This window comes from Bombina bombina, chromosome 8, assembly GCF_027579735.1.
Source record: "Bombina bombina isolate aBomBom1 chromosome 8, aBomBom1.pri, whole genome shotgun sequence".
NCBI lineage: Eukaryota > Metazoa > Chordata > Amphibia > Anura > Bombinatoridae > Bombina > Bombina bombina.
This window is the reverse complement of record NC_069506.1, coordinates 117,465,697-117,481,495: the sequence shown is the minus strand read 5'-3', so window position 1 is coordinate 117,481,495 and position 15,799 is coordinate 117,465,697. Positions and strand designations below refer to the sequence as shown.

Sequence of the window (15,799 nt, the reverse complement as noted above, 5' to 3'; positions counted from 1 at the left end):
CTCTTTGTCTGATTACAGACAATCGAGAAATGTGAAAAGTCCCCCTTGGAATAGAGCCTTTGAATTCCAGAAAATATCCCTGGGACACAATTTCTAAAACCCAGGGATTGTGAACATCTCTTGCCCAAGCCTGAGCGAAGAGAGTCTGCCCCCTACTAGATCCGGTCCTGGATCGGGGGCTACCCCTTCATGCTATCTTAGAGGCAGCTGCAGGCTTCTTGGCCTATTTACCCTTGTTCCAAGCATGGTTAGGTCTCCAGACTGACTTGGATTGGGCAAAATTCCCCTCTTGCTTTGCAGCAGAGGAAACTGAAGCGGGACCACTCTTGAGATTCCAAAAGGAACGAAAATTATTTTGTTTGGTCCTCATCTTATTTGATCTATCCTGAGGGAGGGCATGACCTTTCCCTCCAGTGATGTCTGAAATAATCTCTTTCAGTTCAGGCCCGAATAGTGTCTTTCCTTTGAAAGGGATGTTCAAAAGTTTAGTTTTAGATGACACATCAGCAGACCAGGATTTAAGCCATAACACCCTGCGTGCTAAAATGGCAAAACCTGAATTCTTTGCCGCTAATTTAGCCAGTTGAAAAGCGGCATCTGTAATAAAAGAATTAGCCAATTTAAGGGCCTTAATTCTGTCCAAAATTTCTTCTAATGGAGTCTCCATCTGAAGAGCCTCTTCTAGAGCCTCAAACCAGAAAGCAGCTGCAGTAGTTGCAGGAACAATGCACACAATCGTTTGAAGAAGAAAACCTTGATGAACAAAAATTTTCTTCAGGAGACCCTCTAATTTTTTATCCATAGGATCTTTGAAAGCACAACTGACTTCAATAGGTATAGTTTTACGCTTAGACAGAGTAGAAATAGCTCCCTCCACCTTAGGAACTGTCTGCCACGAGTCCTGCATGGTGTCAGATATGGGAAACATTTTCTTAAAAACAGGAGGGGGAATGAACGGAATACCTGGTATTTCCCACTCCTTAGCAATAATATTCACAATCCTCTTAGGGACTGGAAAAAAACATCAGTGTAAACAGGAACCTCTAAGTATTTATCCATCTTACACAATTTCTCTGGGACCACTATAGGGTCACAATCATCTAGAGCCGCTAATACCTCCCTGAGAAATAAGCGGAGGTGTTCAAGCTTAAATTTAAAGGCCGTCATATCAGAATCTGTCTGAGGAAGCGTCTTTCCTGAATCAGAAATTTCTCCCTCAGATAACAAATCCCTCACCCCTACCTCAGAACATTGTGAGGGCATATCAGATACGGATACTAAAGCGTCAGACTGCTCAGCATTTTTCCTTAACCCCGAGCTGTCCCGCTTTCCTTGTAAACCAGGCAGTTAGGATAAAACCCTCTGTGAGGGTTGTATTCATAACTGTGGCCATGTCTTGTAAAATAAATGAATTCAACGCACTAGAGGTACTTGGCGTCACTTGTGTGGGCGTTACTGGTTGTGACACTTGGGGAGAGCTAGATGGCGAACCCTCATTTACTTCTGACTGAGAATCATCTATTGCTCTATTTTTAAGTGCTAATATATGTTCTTTATAGTTTATAGACATATCAGTACAATTGGGACACATTCTAAGAGGGGGTACCACAATGGCTTCCAAACATATTGAACAAGGATTTTCCTTGGTGTCAGACATGTTAAACAGGCTAGTAATGTAACAAGCAAGCTTGGAAAACACTGTAAATCAAAGTAAATAACACTTAGAAATAAAATGGTACTGTGCCTTTAAGAGAAAAAAAGCTGCACAAATTCTGCAAAAAAGTGTAAAAAAGCAGTAAACATAACGAAATTTTTACAGTAGTATCATATAGCCTTAGTAACTTTGCACAGCTATGCAAATAAACAATTAACCCCTTAATGGCAAAACCGGATTGAAAAAACATCAAAACCGGTAAAAAAGATTTTCAGCACCTTGCCACAGCTCCTACCTACCCTTCAGAACGATTTGTGGGGGAAAAAACTTCTTTTACAGCCCTCAAACACAGTAGGAACCTCTGGAGAAGCAGTTAGAAGTCTCAGAGGAAAAGAAACTGCACAACTGAGGCGCGAAAATAGGCCCCTCCCACCTCACTCGATGTTTTGAGGCCTATCAGAAAAACACCAGAGTGTCTCTAAATTAACCATGTGGGTTAGAAAACTCAAAAACAAGCCACAATGACCCCTTTAGTCCCTTCAAAAAATTTTATAAATTGCATCATTTACTGAATAAACAAAAATGTTTTTACCAAACAGTGTCACCAGTAACTAATGAGCCCTTCATGCAAGCTGAAATTCCTATCCAAGTGTCTGAATACAGCTTACCCTTCCCTCATGGGGATATTGCCAGCCTTTTCTAGAAATAACACAGTCTGTCTAGAAAAAAATAGACTGAACATACCTTAATGCAGTTTAGCCTGCAAACTGTTCCCCCAACTGAAGTTTTCCTGTACTCTTCAGCCCTTGTGAGAACAGCAGTGGATCTTAGTTACCAAAATGCTAAGATCATCATCCTCCGTGCAGAAATCTTAATCCCTTTTCTGCCAGAGTGTAAATAGTACACACTGGTACCATTTAAAAATAAACTTTTGCTTGAGAAAATAAAATCTAACATTTTTGTCACCACACTCCTCTTTGCCCTTCCTAGCAGTTAAGCAGGCAGAGAGAATGACTGAGGGGTGGAGCTATATAGGCAGCTCTGCTGTGGATGCTTTCTCTGCCACTTCCTGTAGGGGAGGAGAATATCCCACAAGTAAGGATGAATCCGTGGACTTGATACATCTTACAAGAGAAATATCACCTGAACATCTCTATGTAAAAAAGTAAAAAAAAATGTTACCTCTAAATTCACCTCTAAAGTATTCACACACCGGTGTAAGGAGAATTTAAGCAGCCAATCAGGATGCTAGTCCCAGGACTTGCAAGGGAGTGTGCATCTGGCACAGTCATGTTTTCCTATTCATTTTAAAGATGAGATCACAGTAAAGCAAAACATGACCTCAGCACTGCTGATTAACTATTTTCTTTTTTTTTCTTTCAACTTCCAGCTGGACAGCAGCTGAAGTATAACTGTTCAAAGAGCACTTACTCTGGTGAGCTGAAGAAATTGTGAGGTAAAATATCTTCCCTTTTTACACAGAGATGTTCAGGTGATATTTTCATGTCAGCTTTTTACAGATACGCTGCATCACTTTCAAGTGATTTAGCATATGAGTAGTATATCCCTTTAAAAGGAATCTAAGTCAAAAAACATTTTCAAGGTTCAAATAGCATATGCAATTAAAGACGTTTTTATTTACTTCTGTTATTAAGTTGGCTTTATTCTTTTTTTAATCCTTTGTAGAAAATCATACCTAGATAGACAGATCAACAATGCAGTACAATGCACATATTCCTCTCATTAGCTCACCAGATGTGTTCAGCTAAGTCACAGTACTGCATTTATAGTCTGTAGCGGACTTAAACAGGGACAGCAAACAGCTTGTGAATACAACACATTTGTTTTGTTGCTATAGAATAATATATCAGCCAAGTCTCAATGCTTTTAAATCAAAATTTTTTATACAATAGTTTCTCAGTAGCCAAACTCAACCCACCATTGGCCTTATTTGGAGGAGCCAATTAGGACTTTACCACTTAGATAACAAGGCTAGCCACTACCATTATGTTAGTATAAAATGCATTGCAGTTGTTATCTGATAAAGCAACTTAGGGACAGATATGTAGCAGGGTTATAGCCTTAAGAAGCCAGCAGGGTATATTTCAAATTCTGAGAATTAGTTCAATTCTAAATCCAATAGCTGTACTAGCGATACGGCACTCAAGGGTTGAGTGCTGTATGACCAAATGCACAAAAACGGAATGTTTAAGCTGATAACGTTAAAATCATACATTTTAAATGTAGTCCATAGATTCAGGCTAGCGACTGAAATAAATTTACCACCACTTTAAATATGATTTGGTCCTTAGTTTTAATATAATCCGTCCTTCGTTAATACAAAGTATGTTTGGCCATAAACAATTTTAGCAGTGAGGCTATTTAGCACATAGAAGATTACCATAGTACTTATTTATGTGTTGGGCAGTGCTTAAACAAAATTTTATGATATGAAAAGCAGAAAAGAGTAAGGGAGAATATAGCGAGACATGGGATGAATAGGAACTAAAGACACGGAAGTAGGAAACATCAGAGGGCCTAAATGAAAAAACGTGGATAGGAATGGATGTGCAGATAGAATGGTACAAACACATTCTGAAGGAGGTATACTGAAGGATAAGGAGAGAAGTCGGAAGAAAAAAAAAGGGAGGTCTTTAAGGGACGTGTTGACATTTATACACATGAAGATTTTACAAAAGCTGGCATGGGCAGAATCTCGTTATTCAGCTATTTTTGGCGCCAGATTTATTAGTGTAAAAGTGGAACACACAAATATCTGAGCAAATCCAGATATTTAGGTGTTGCACTTTTACATTAATAAATCTAGAGCCGAAAATAGCAGAACATTTAGGCATTTAGACTAATTTAATTTAGTAAATAAAATAAAAAAATTCTACCCACGTCTAGTACAAAGATTTATTTTCTTTGGGCTATTTCGTCAGAACACCGGCCACAGTGCATGTGCAGGGGGTAAGTAGATTCCTTACCGCAATATATACTGCCCCCAGAACCAATTAATACAGTGTGCCAAGGACTCAAGTAAAATTTAGGTATGCAAAGTGCAAAATACCCATGATCCCCTTAAACGTTAAAACTAAAAAGGATAAAACAAGCGATCCTCACATTGTTACACTGTAAATTTGTCATTACAATTGGGAAAATATACCCAAGCTTTAGAGGACACTGAATGAAATTGGGAGGGTAAAAGGCGGACCCTAATCCGAGGGCACCACAGCCTGCAAACCTCTCCCCCAAAAACAGTTTCCGCAGAAGCAAAAGCACCCTTGCCTCCCGTAACCATGGATATGATCGAATCCAATCCTGGACCGAACAGGATCTTTCCTTGAAAAGGCAGGGACAACAGCCTCGCCTTGGAGGTCATGTCCGCAGACCAAGATTTTAGCCACAAAGCCCTGCGCGTTAAAACCGAAAAACCTGACACCTTAGCATTCAGGCGAATAATTTGCATATTGGCATCACAGATGAAAGAATTGGCAACCTTCAGCGCCTTAATCTTCTCCTGTATCTCGTCGATGGAAGTCTCCCCTTCGACCATGTCACACAGAGATTCGCACCAATATGTCGCAGCTCCGGCGACCTCTGCAACGGCCGCTGCAGGCTGAAAAACAAACCATGTGTGCTGATACATCTTTCTCAACATGTTTTCCAGCTTTTTATCCATGGGCTCCTTAAACGACGAACTATCCCCGTAGAGATAGCCCCATCCACTTTGGGAATGGTCCCCCACAGCTCAAGCTGAGAGTCCGGTACGGGAAACAGTTTTTTAAAAGAAGAAGGGGAAAAGGGTGACCCTAATCGCTCTCATTCATTCTTAATATTTGCCATCTTAACGGGATCAGAGAATGTCTGAGGCACCACCCTGTCCTCGTACAGCTTGTCAAGCTTAGGAATCGCAGGTTCCTCTGGGATCTTAGTTTCCCTCCAGAGCAAATACCTGCGTCAGCAGAAAACGCAAATTTTCCCTCTTAAACCTGTAACCAAAAAACTGAAAAAGAAAAGCACAAGCGCCCACAGACGGACCTCTAAGGGTAAAAGTTATATTTATAAATGGAAATAGCGCAATATAAAAACGCTCGTACAATGTATAAAATAAATTATTGCAGATAGTGAAAGTATGTCACTGTATTCAGCTACTTTGTCAGTCCGTGTCTGTTCTTTGAACGTAGTTGCTCCTTGCTGTAATCCTTCCTTAGTCCTCGATCTGGTGTGGATCTGGTGCGGACTGTTTGCTGAGCTAGTTCACGGTTTGCAGACCGCTTTACTGGCATTGCTGCGATGACACATTATCTTTTGTCCTCAACGCGTTTCGTCTGGCGACACCCAGACTTTTTCAAGAGGTAAGTTTACAGAGCTGCTGAGCTCTGATCTTAAATAGCCGGATTCTAAAATTCCCGGTTTTCTTGCCCAAACCTGATTGGCTACAGGGCGTCCAATTGGAGAGTACTGATCAGCTCAGCACCCGCCCTGACCTGGGAATTAGAGAGTCCACTTGTCGCTTATGAGGTGATCTAATGTATACAAGTATCACAGTTAAACAAATGTATATAATACATAAAAACATATAAGTTAAACATTGCACAAGAAAATGCTACAAAAGTATATTGGCAGTACGTGATTGTCTGTAAAGTTGATACACTCGCAATGTCTAAAATTAATATCAAGACTGTAAGCTAAAGAGACACGGAACACTTTATACAGCTCCTATATGGACCCAATATAAATAAGTGTTCTAGCTGACAAATACCGGATACCAGCATTGTTACATGAAATTGTTATACATATCATCTATACGATTCACTAGTACACTCATGAAACGTTATATTTGCGGTCTATGTGATTCACTGATATACTCATAATATCTAAAATTGATGGCGGACTATAAGCTGCAGAAATAGAACAATAAAAAACAAATTATGCACTTCATATGTGAACCCAATGGATATATACTAATTTTGTTCCAACCAAGATATACCTGATACTATTACGCCCCTTGCAGGGATCCTTATATTACATAAAGGCTTGAAAATCTAAATCAATATTCAAGCTCTTCTCATTTGCTGTGTTAAGAGTGTTAAGTTCATGTATCCAATATGTTTCATTTTGTCCAAGTGTCATTAATCTGTTATTGGTAGTATAAGGTGCTACCCAGTCTAGTATCATGATTTTTAGACTACAGGGATTAGAGTTATGGTGAATCTTGAAGTGTTCTGGTACACTATGTGTTTCTAGTTTGTTTTTGATATTATTCTAATGTTCCCCAAATCTCGTTTTAGCAATTCTTTTCGTTCTTCCTATGTAGGAACATTTACAATTGCATGTGAGTAGATACACCTCATATGTCGATCTGCATGTGAATTTGTGTTTAACCTTATATTCTTTGGTAATGTTAGTGTCCTTGAAGGTATCTCCTTTAGTTATACATTTACACATGCAGCACTTGTTATAATTACAGGGCCATGTTCCATTTGATCTCATCAGCCAATTGTTGGGGTTGTTTCTAATGTGAACTTTATTATATGACCTTAATTTAGAGGGGGCTAAGAGATTCTTGAGGTTTTTATTCTTTTTAAAACACTACTATTGGTCTAGAAGGAAGTATTTTGCCTAAAACAGGATCATTAAGGAGTATGTTCCAGTGCTTCTTTAAGATGTTTTTTATATCTTTGCTTCCCTGATTATTAGTTGTAATGAACCATATCTCATCTAATGAATTACTTTTATTTTTGTCCATTGGAATGAGCATATCTGATCTATTCATAGTGGAAACTATTTTTAACATTGTTGATAAGATGTTGATTATATCCTTTTTCTAAAAATCTTTCATCTAATACTTAAGCCTCACTCACATAGTCTGATTCATGGGTGCAATTCCTTTTTAACCTTTGGTATTGTCCTAGAGGTATGTTTCCACCTCTGCAGGTGACCACTTTCAGCGTGTATGAAACCATTCTTATCAGTGGGCTTCCTATAGTTTTTGATTGCGACTTTATTGTCTTGATTATATGAAGTAACAGATCTAAGAATTCTATTTCTATTTTTTTGTATGTTACTAGTGAATTTAAGATTCATGGTGTTATTGTTCATACCAACTATTTGAGGAGAATGTTCACAGGAAATCTCCTTTAATACAAAGCTTCAGCCTTACAAGAAATATCATATTGGGGACCTCTAAGGATCCAACAGGATAGTCTGTAAGGACGGTATATCCGTATTTCTTGACTTACTTCTCAGAACCGCACCTGTCCCCATTTATAAGGTCTGTGTTCAATCCCACACAGTTTGGATTATAACTATCCTGAATATATATCAATATAAACATTTGCATGAAACTGTGCACACTAATAATTTTGAGGATATTGTGATATATCCATCTGAGAGTCCGCGATACATTAATAGGTTAACTCTAATACTTGGTGACATAATACCATCTATACAATTATAACCATAGAGGATATATAAAAGAGGGTAGCGCAACGGCTTCTGTATCAATTTTAAACCTATAACCAGGCTCCTACGCAGCAGGAGGCTTAGACGACATGGACTCCGACCCAGAATGGGCCTCCTCAGAAGAGTCGGAGTGGGCCTCAACTTTGTATAGAGCCTCTGGATTTGCCATCGGCGAGGACAAACCCTGGGTCGGGCCACTTAGCAGAACGTGGTAAGGCTTGGATCACTTTAGAAACCGCAGATTCCATTTGGTCTGCAAAGTATGACGGCCAATGAATCTCTCCCGAAGGAGTGACGGTTGGACCCCGGGGCACTGCATGTGCAATAGGAGATTAATGCAGGGAACACACCTCACAGGACGATGAACCCTCAGAGGTGAACGGCTCAGTAGTACTAGACATCAGTTTACATTTAGATGTTGTAACTTTATCAAGGCATGTGGAACATAGTTGAGCAGGCTGATCTACCAGAACTTGATCTACAATAAACACAGGAATGAGACTTTGTTAAGGAGGGAGAGCCCTCTAATGCGTCAGAGTCCTCCATCGCTTGCGTTTATGGGAAGACTAACTTAATTTACAAAAAGGCACCTTTATACCACCAATGGCCGGGGCACTCACCACCTCCTAGGACCCGGACTATAGAAACCACTTATGTCTCCTGCGCCACAGATCAACAGAGGATAGACACACCCCGTCACGTGGAATGCCTGGCAGGACCGCCCCTGCACTAGGGAAAAAAACGTGCCAAAAATGGCAGTGCAAGATTCCTGCAAGTCACCTGAAAGTTCCACACATTGCCAGAGCCTCATCTCGCACATAACGCAGCAATGACACAATACACAATATCATGTATAAACCCCCCTGTTCAATAATCCCCCTTCCAGGAATATTAACCCTTGATTCTGTAAAGATAAAAAGGTGCCACACTGTGACCCTGTCTTCTATGTCGCTCCTGACATGGACTTAAGTGAAGAAAGCAGGCAGCAAAACTCGTCAACACTGATTGCTTATGGAGCAGTTAATATGAGTCGGGATGGTTTCGCAGAAAGACTCTCCCTGCATCTCTGGACTCTAACTTTCGCCCAGGCCCTCACAGAGAGGCTGACAGGACTACTTAAAACTCCAGTCCCACTGCGAAGAGTACTACCCTCCATAAGAGACTACTCCGAAACTCCGGCACTCCTCTGCCATCCTCCTGTGACGAAAGGTAAAGAATGACTGGGGGATGAGGGAAGTGGGGGAGGTATTCAAGCCTTTGGCTGGGGTGTCTTTGCCTCCTCCTGGTGGCCAGGTTCTTAATTCCCAATAGTAATGAATAAAGCTGTGGACTCTCCTCCCCTTTAGATGGAAAGTGACACTTCCAGGTACAACAGACATCTGAAAACAATATCCAACTCACCTGCCATGATACACCAAGTTTAGAAATCTCTCTGCCAGACATGCCTGTTGTCACCGTTGCTAGTTCAGAGCACTTCTTTCCATAGTCAAACTGGGCAACTTTTAAACGTCTAGCAAAAAAACAGATTTAAAAATGAAAGGATGCTTATAGATATTGATATAAAGATTTGAACCCTACAAACATTAGGTCTATGCAATTTTTTTTTTATTTTAAAGGATTAAGGAAATAAATAAACAAAATAATGTAATGCAGAACAATAAAACAACTATTTTTTTCTTTATATACACATTTGTTTGCAGACAGATGTTAAAATGTATACATTTTTGCCATTTTATGCATTTGTCAGAAATACAAGAAACAGTCACCAAATGAACGAGTGCATGAACAAGGGCATGTGCCAAAAAATAAAAACAAAAATCTTAATTTGTGTGGTTTAAACCGTAATTTTAAAGGTGGGAAATAGTTCAAAATGAACACTATTCAGTAACGCTTTAGCAATGTCCTTGTCATTTGATTGACTCCAGCGTCCGCTAATAAATGTGTCAGTTTCACTATTGTTATGGGCCAATCATGACTCCATAAGAAATTTAACAGTAGCTCTACCTATTATTTTAACTTTTTCTTTTATTGAAGTTTAAGCTGCTGTCCAACTTCTCGTCCGCTGAAGACATTCCCCATATGAATAATAATTTTCGATAAACTCATTTTGACCAATCACATAAGCAAATAGAGAAAAACATTTTTTTTGTGTGATTGATGTTTAGTCTAAAACAAATTTTTAGTCTGTGCACATGTCAAATATGTAATGCAAAGTCACAATTTTTAAGAGGCCCAAGTTTGGAAAACTAAACAATGAGCATCTGATGTTCCTGTTACAAATACTGGCAAGTATGTTATATCAACTAGAAACCCCCAACTACATATCATTATTACAAATTAATCCTACATTAAAAGGATATGTATTTAAATTTTATTGGTGACCTGTAAAAAAACCTCAGATTAAACTAGATCTGATTACATCACTGTGATGTTTTAATGCTAACATTTTACATGCAAGCTTCATATTCAGAATTAAAGGGACACTCAAGTCAAAATAAACATTTATGATTTAAAGAGCATGCAGTTTTAAGACACTTTCCGGTTTACTTCCATTATTACATTTTGCTCAATCTTTTTATATTCACACTTTCTGGGAAACAAGCTGCTACTAAGCAAGTGCACAAGCTCACAGGGTATATGTATACTAGTCTGTGATTGGCTGATGTCTGTCACATGATACCGGGAGCTGGAAAATGTGAGAGAAAAAAAAATTGCCAGAAAAATATATTTACTGCTTATTTGAAATTCAGAGTAGGTGTTTTTGTATTATGTTTTTATTATGTACTTGTTAATTATGCTATTCTACTGCATTGAGAGGTCCTTTAAAGTAAGCATGTATGCAATAAGGCAAATCTTATAGAGAGGATATAACAGCCAAAACACAAGTGAACTTACTGCTTGCCTTCAGTTGCTGGTATGAGAACATATTTATCAAAATAAAGCCTGACCAGACGCTCTCTCTCCTCTAGACCTGGAAGGGCAAAGTTGACTATTTCATCTATTCGGTCATTTATGGCCCAATCAAACTGCTCAGGCTGGTTACTGGCTAACACCAACATAAACCTGAAAGAAAAATTAAGATGTTAAAATGACTTAAGTTAAAAAAAAGTACAGAACAAAAATAAATCAAAATATTGACCTAACATTTAATGACAAAGATGACAATTCGTTTAATAGATTATTATTTTTTTTAAGTTATTTTGTGCTAATAATATACCACAGCAATGAAGACAGAGAACATTCTCAGAGTAGCGGACATCCAATAAATAAAATCAAGTAATTTAATTGAATGAATTGTTAGTGTCTGCCAGTACTGTACATGGTTTTTGTAAGTGCAAGATCCCAATAGAACTCTTCAGAACTATGACCTGAAAAGTGAGACCTGGGATGAAAATGTAACTCTCAAACGAGCTATTCAATATGGGGTGTACCTGCCTTTCACAAAACTGTCAGTTGATGAAGAACTGCTTCAATGATTATTACATTTTATCAAAATATATATATTTTTTTCCTAGGAGCCACTTAACAAAAATGCCAGTGTGTTACTTATTTTTCCTGTCGTAGATGTAAGTCCTCAAACCAGAAAAGCTATAAATGTTAGTTCTAAAGCATAAGAAGGTTTGTTAAAGACATTCTTAAAGTAATTAGTTTGTTTCAATCAATCTTAAAATGAACTTATGCGACCAAAGTAAGTAAAAACTAAATTTATATATTAGGCTAGTACTTCATGCATTAATGAACATAGATAGACAGGGGTGTGTGTGTGTGTGTGTGTGTGTGTGTGTGTGTGTGTATGTATATATATATATATATATATATATATATATATATATATATATATATATATACACATATATATATATACACATATATATATATACACATATATAGATATATACATACACACACATACATATATACATACATACAGTATATATATATATATATATATATATATATATATATATATATATATATATATATATATATATATATATATATATATATATAAATAAAACAAGAGAATGCACTCTCAGGACTTTTTTAAAAAAAAACAATTTAATGGAACGTTTTCGGGGTTCACAACCCCTTCATCAGCAAGGGGTTGTGAACCCCGAAAACGTTCCATTAAATTGGTTTTTTTTAAAAAGTCCTGAGAGTGCATTCTCTTGTTTTCTATTTGATGGTATATCATTGCACCCAGGCGAGTTGGCCATTGGTGGGTTGAACTGGAAATTGTCTACTACTATATATATATATATACACACACATACACATACACACACACACACACACAAACACACGCACACACACATACATATCTAATAATATGCATATTTAAGATTTGTAAATCAGTAAAGGAACATTGTAGAGAACTATAAAACAGAAACTACATATGCCATATAAATGCATTATTTAAAGGGATATAATACTCATATGCTAAATCACTTGAAAGTGATGCAGCATAACTGTAAAAAGCTGACATTAAAATATAACCTGAAGATGAAGATCCCATAGGGAGTGAAAAGGAAGAAAATATAAAAGGCACTTGCTTCCTAACGGGATAGAAAATAACTCCTTATGACAATGGGAGGGCTCGATCTAAACCATATTTTACATTCAGACAGCAAGGACATCAGCTGAGAAGCACTGTGAGTGGGTTAGGTATTTAAAGGGACATAATAGTCAAAACTAAAACGCGCATGGATGAAATTAAATTTGGAATTGAAACGTTTTTTCTATATACACTTGCCTTAGCAAAAAATGCTTCTTTAATAAGCTATCACTGTTTCAGTGACATACACACATATGCATATATTTCATGTGCACCATTGAGGAAAAGGGAAAAAAAGTTGATGAATCACAATTGCCTGTCCCTAATTCTAAGGGAAAGGTATGCACACTGCACTAAGCAAGATACATCCAAGGAAAGAAGAGGCTGATTTTGTGTGTAATTTGTCCAATCCTTATCCAAGAATAAAACAAGTACAGAAATGTTATGTGGGAAGAATCATAGGAACTGGAGTGAAGTAGCCCTGTAGTGAGATGGCATTTGACAAAGAGGTGACATTTATGGGAATGGTATATTGTAAATACCTGTGCTGGATATGACACTTAAAGGGACAATAAAGTCAAAATAAACTTTGATGACTTAGACAAACAGGCAATTTTAAACAACATTCTATTTTACATCTATTATCTAATGTGCTTCATTCTTTTGGAATCATTTGTTGAAAAGCATACCTATTTAGGATAAGGAGCAGCAATGCACTACTGGAAGCCAACCGATGACTGGTGGCTGCAAATGCATGCCTCGTCATTGGCACACCCAATCTGTTAAGCTAGCTCCCAGTAGGGCATTGCTGTTTCTTCAACAAAAACATAAATTATGCTTACATGATAATTTCATTTCCATCTGTATGGGAAGAGTCCACAGCCGCATTCCTTAATTGTGGGAAATACTGAACCTGGCCACCAGGAGGAGGCAAAGACACCCCAGCCAAAGGCTTAAAGGGACATTATACACTCATTTTTTCTTTGCATAGATGTTTTGTAGATGATCTATTTTTATAGCCTATTAAGTTGTTTTTTTAAAAAAAAAATGTATAGTTTTGCTTTTTTTTAAATAACATTGCTCTGATTTTCAGACTCCTAACCAAGCCCCAAAGTTTTATGTGAATACTGTCAGCTACCTTCTCCAGCTTGCTCCTGTTTCATATGCAAAAGAAGGGGGAGGGGGAGTGTCTTATTTGCCACTTGCAGTGGGCTTTTTAACTACCTTTTCAACAGAGCTAAACTGACAGCTTCTAAGTAAGTTTTTAAACAGTTTTATACTGGATTTTAATATCAGTATCTGTGCATCTTATTCTTTATAGTAGTGTCTATTACATGCAGTTATATGAAAATGAGTGTATACTGTCCCTTTAAATACCTCCCTCACTTCTTCATAACCCCAGTCATTTTGCTGAGGGAACAAGGAACAGTAGGAGAAATATCAGGGTGAAAAAGGTTCCAGAAGAAGAAAAACATAATTTATGTAAGAACTTACCTGATAAATTCATTTCTTTCATATTGGCAAGAGTCCATGAGCTAGTGACGTATGGGATATACAATCCTACCAGGAGGGGCAAAGTTTCCCAAACCTCAAAATGCCTATAAATACACCCCTCACCACACCCACAAATCAGTTTAACGCATAGCCAAGAAGTGGGGTGACAAGAAAAAAGTGCGAAAGCATAAAAAATAAGGAATTGGAATAATTGTGCTTTATACAAAAAAATCATAACCACCACAAAAAAGGGTGGGCCTCATGGACTCTTGCTAATATGAAAGAAATTAATTTATCAGGTAAGTTCTTACATAAATTATGTTTTTCTTCTTCTGGAACCTTTTTCACCCTGATATTTCTCCTACTGTTCCTTGTTCCCTCAGCAAAATGACTGGGGTTATGAAGAAGTGAGGGAGGTATTTAAAGGGACAGTTTCCCAAACCTCAAAATGCCTATAAATACACCCCTCACCACACCCACAATTCAGTTTAACGAATAGCTAAGTAGTGGGGTAATAAAGAAAGGAGTAAAAAGCATCAACAAATTAATTTAGAAATAATTGTGCTTTATACAAAAAATCTTAACCACCATAAAAAGGGTGGGTCTCATGGACTCTTGCCAATATGAAAAAAATGAATTTATCAGGTAAGTTCTTAGATAAATTACGTTTTCTTTCATGTAATTGGCAAGAGTCTATGAGCTAGTGACGAATGGGATAGTAATACCCAAGATGTGGAACTCCACAGAAGAGTCACTAGAGAGGGAGAGAGAAAATAATAACAGACATTTTCCGCTGAAAAAAAATAAATCCAAGTTTATTCTCATAATGAAAAGAAAAAACTCAAACATAAGCAGAGGAATCAAACTGAAACAGCTGCCTGAAAAACTTTTCTACCAAAAACTGCTTTCGAAGAAGCAAATACATCAAAACGGTAGAATTTAGTAAATGTATGCAAAGAGGACCAAGTTGCTGCTTTGCAAATCTGATCAACTTCATTCTTAAAAGCCCACGAAGTGGGGACTGATCTAGTAGAATGAGCTGTAATTCTCTGAGGCGGGGCCTGACCCAACTCCAAATAAGCCTGATGAATCAGAAGCTTTAACAAAGATGCCAAGGAAATAGCAGAAGCCTTCTGACCTTTCCAAGAACCAGAAAAGATAACAAATAGACTAGAACTCTTCCCGAAATCTTTAGTAGCTTCAACATAATATTTCAAAGCTCTTACCACATCCAAAGAATGTAAGGATCTCTCCAAAGAATTATTAGGATTAGGACACAAAGAAGGGACAACAATTTCTCTTTTAATGTTGTAAGAAGTCACAACCTTAGGTAGAAATTTAAATGAAATCCACAAAACTGCCTTATCCTGATGGAAAATCAGAAAAGGAGATTAACAAGAGAGCAGATAATTCAGAAACTCTTCTAGCAGAAGAGATGGCCAAAAGGAACAACACTTTACAAGAAAGTAGTTTAATGTCCAAATAATGCATAGGCTCAAACGGAGGAGCCTGTAAAGCCTTCCAAACCAAATTAAGACTTTAAGGAGGAAAGATTGATTTAATGACAGGCTTGATACGGACCAAAGCCTGTACAAAAAACAGTGAATATCAGGAAGCTTAGCAATCTT

At 37.7% G+C, this 15,799-nt stretch overlaps 1 protein-coding gene across 1 annotated transcript in view; it reads right to left on the bottom strand.

The window, feature by feature from the left end:
* The window catches only part of ATAD3A (ATPase family AAA domain containing 3A), a 273,671-nt gene that overhangs the window by 41,272 nt on the left and 216,600 nt on the right, over nt 1-15,799 (bottom strand). Inside the window, exons 14-15 of the mRNA XM_053690532.1 lie at nt 11,018-11,185; nt 9,524-9,632 (exon numbers count right to left, since the gene is read on the bottom strand). Of these exons, the coding sequence (XP_053546507.1) occupies nt 9,524-9,632; nt 11,018-11,185 (277 nt within the window). The remainder of the gene's footprint in view (nt 1-9,523; nt 9,633-11,017; nt 11,186-15,799) is intronic.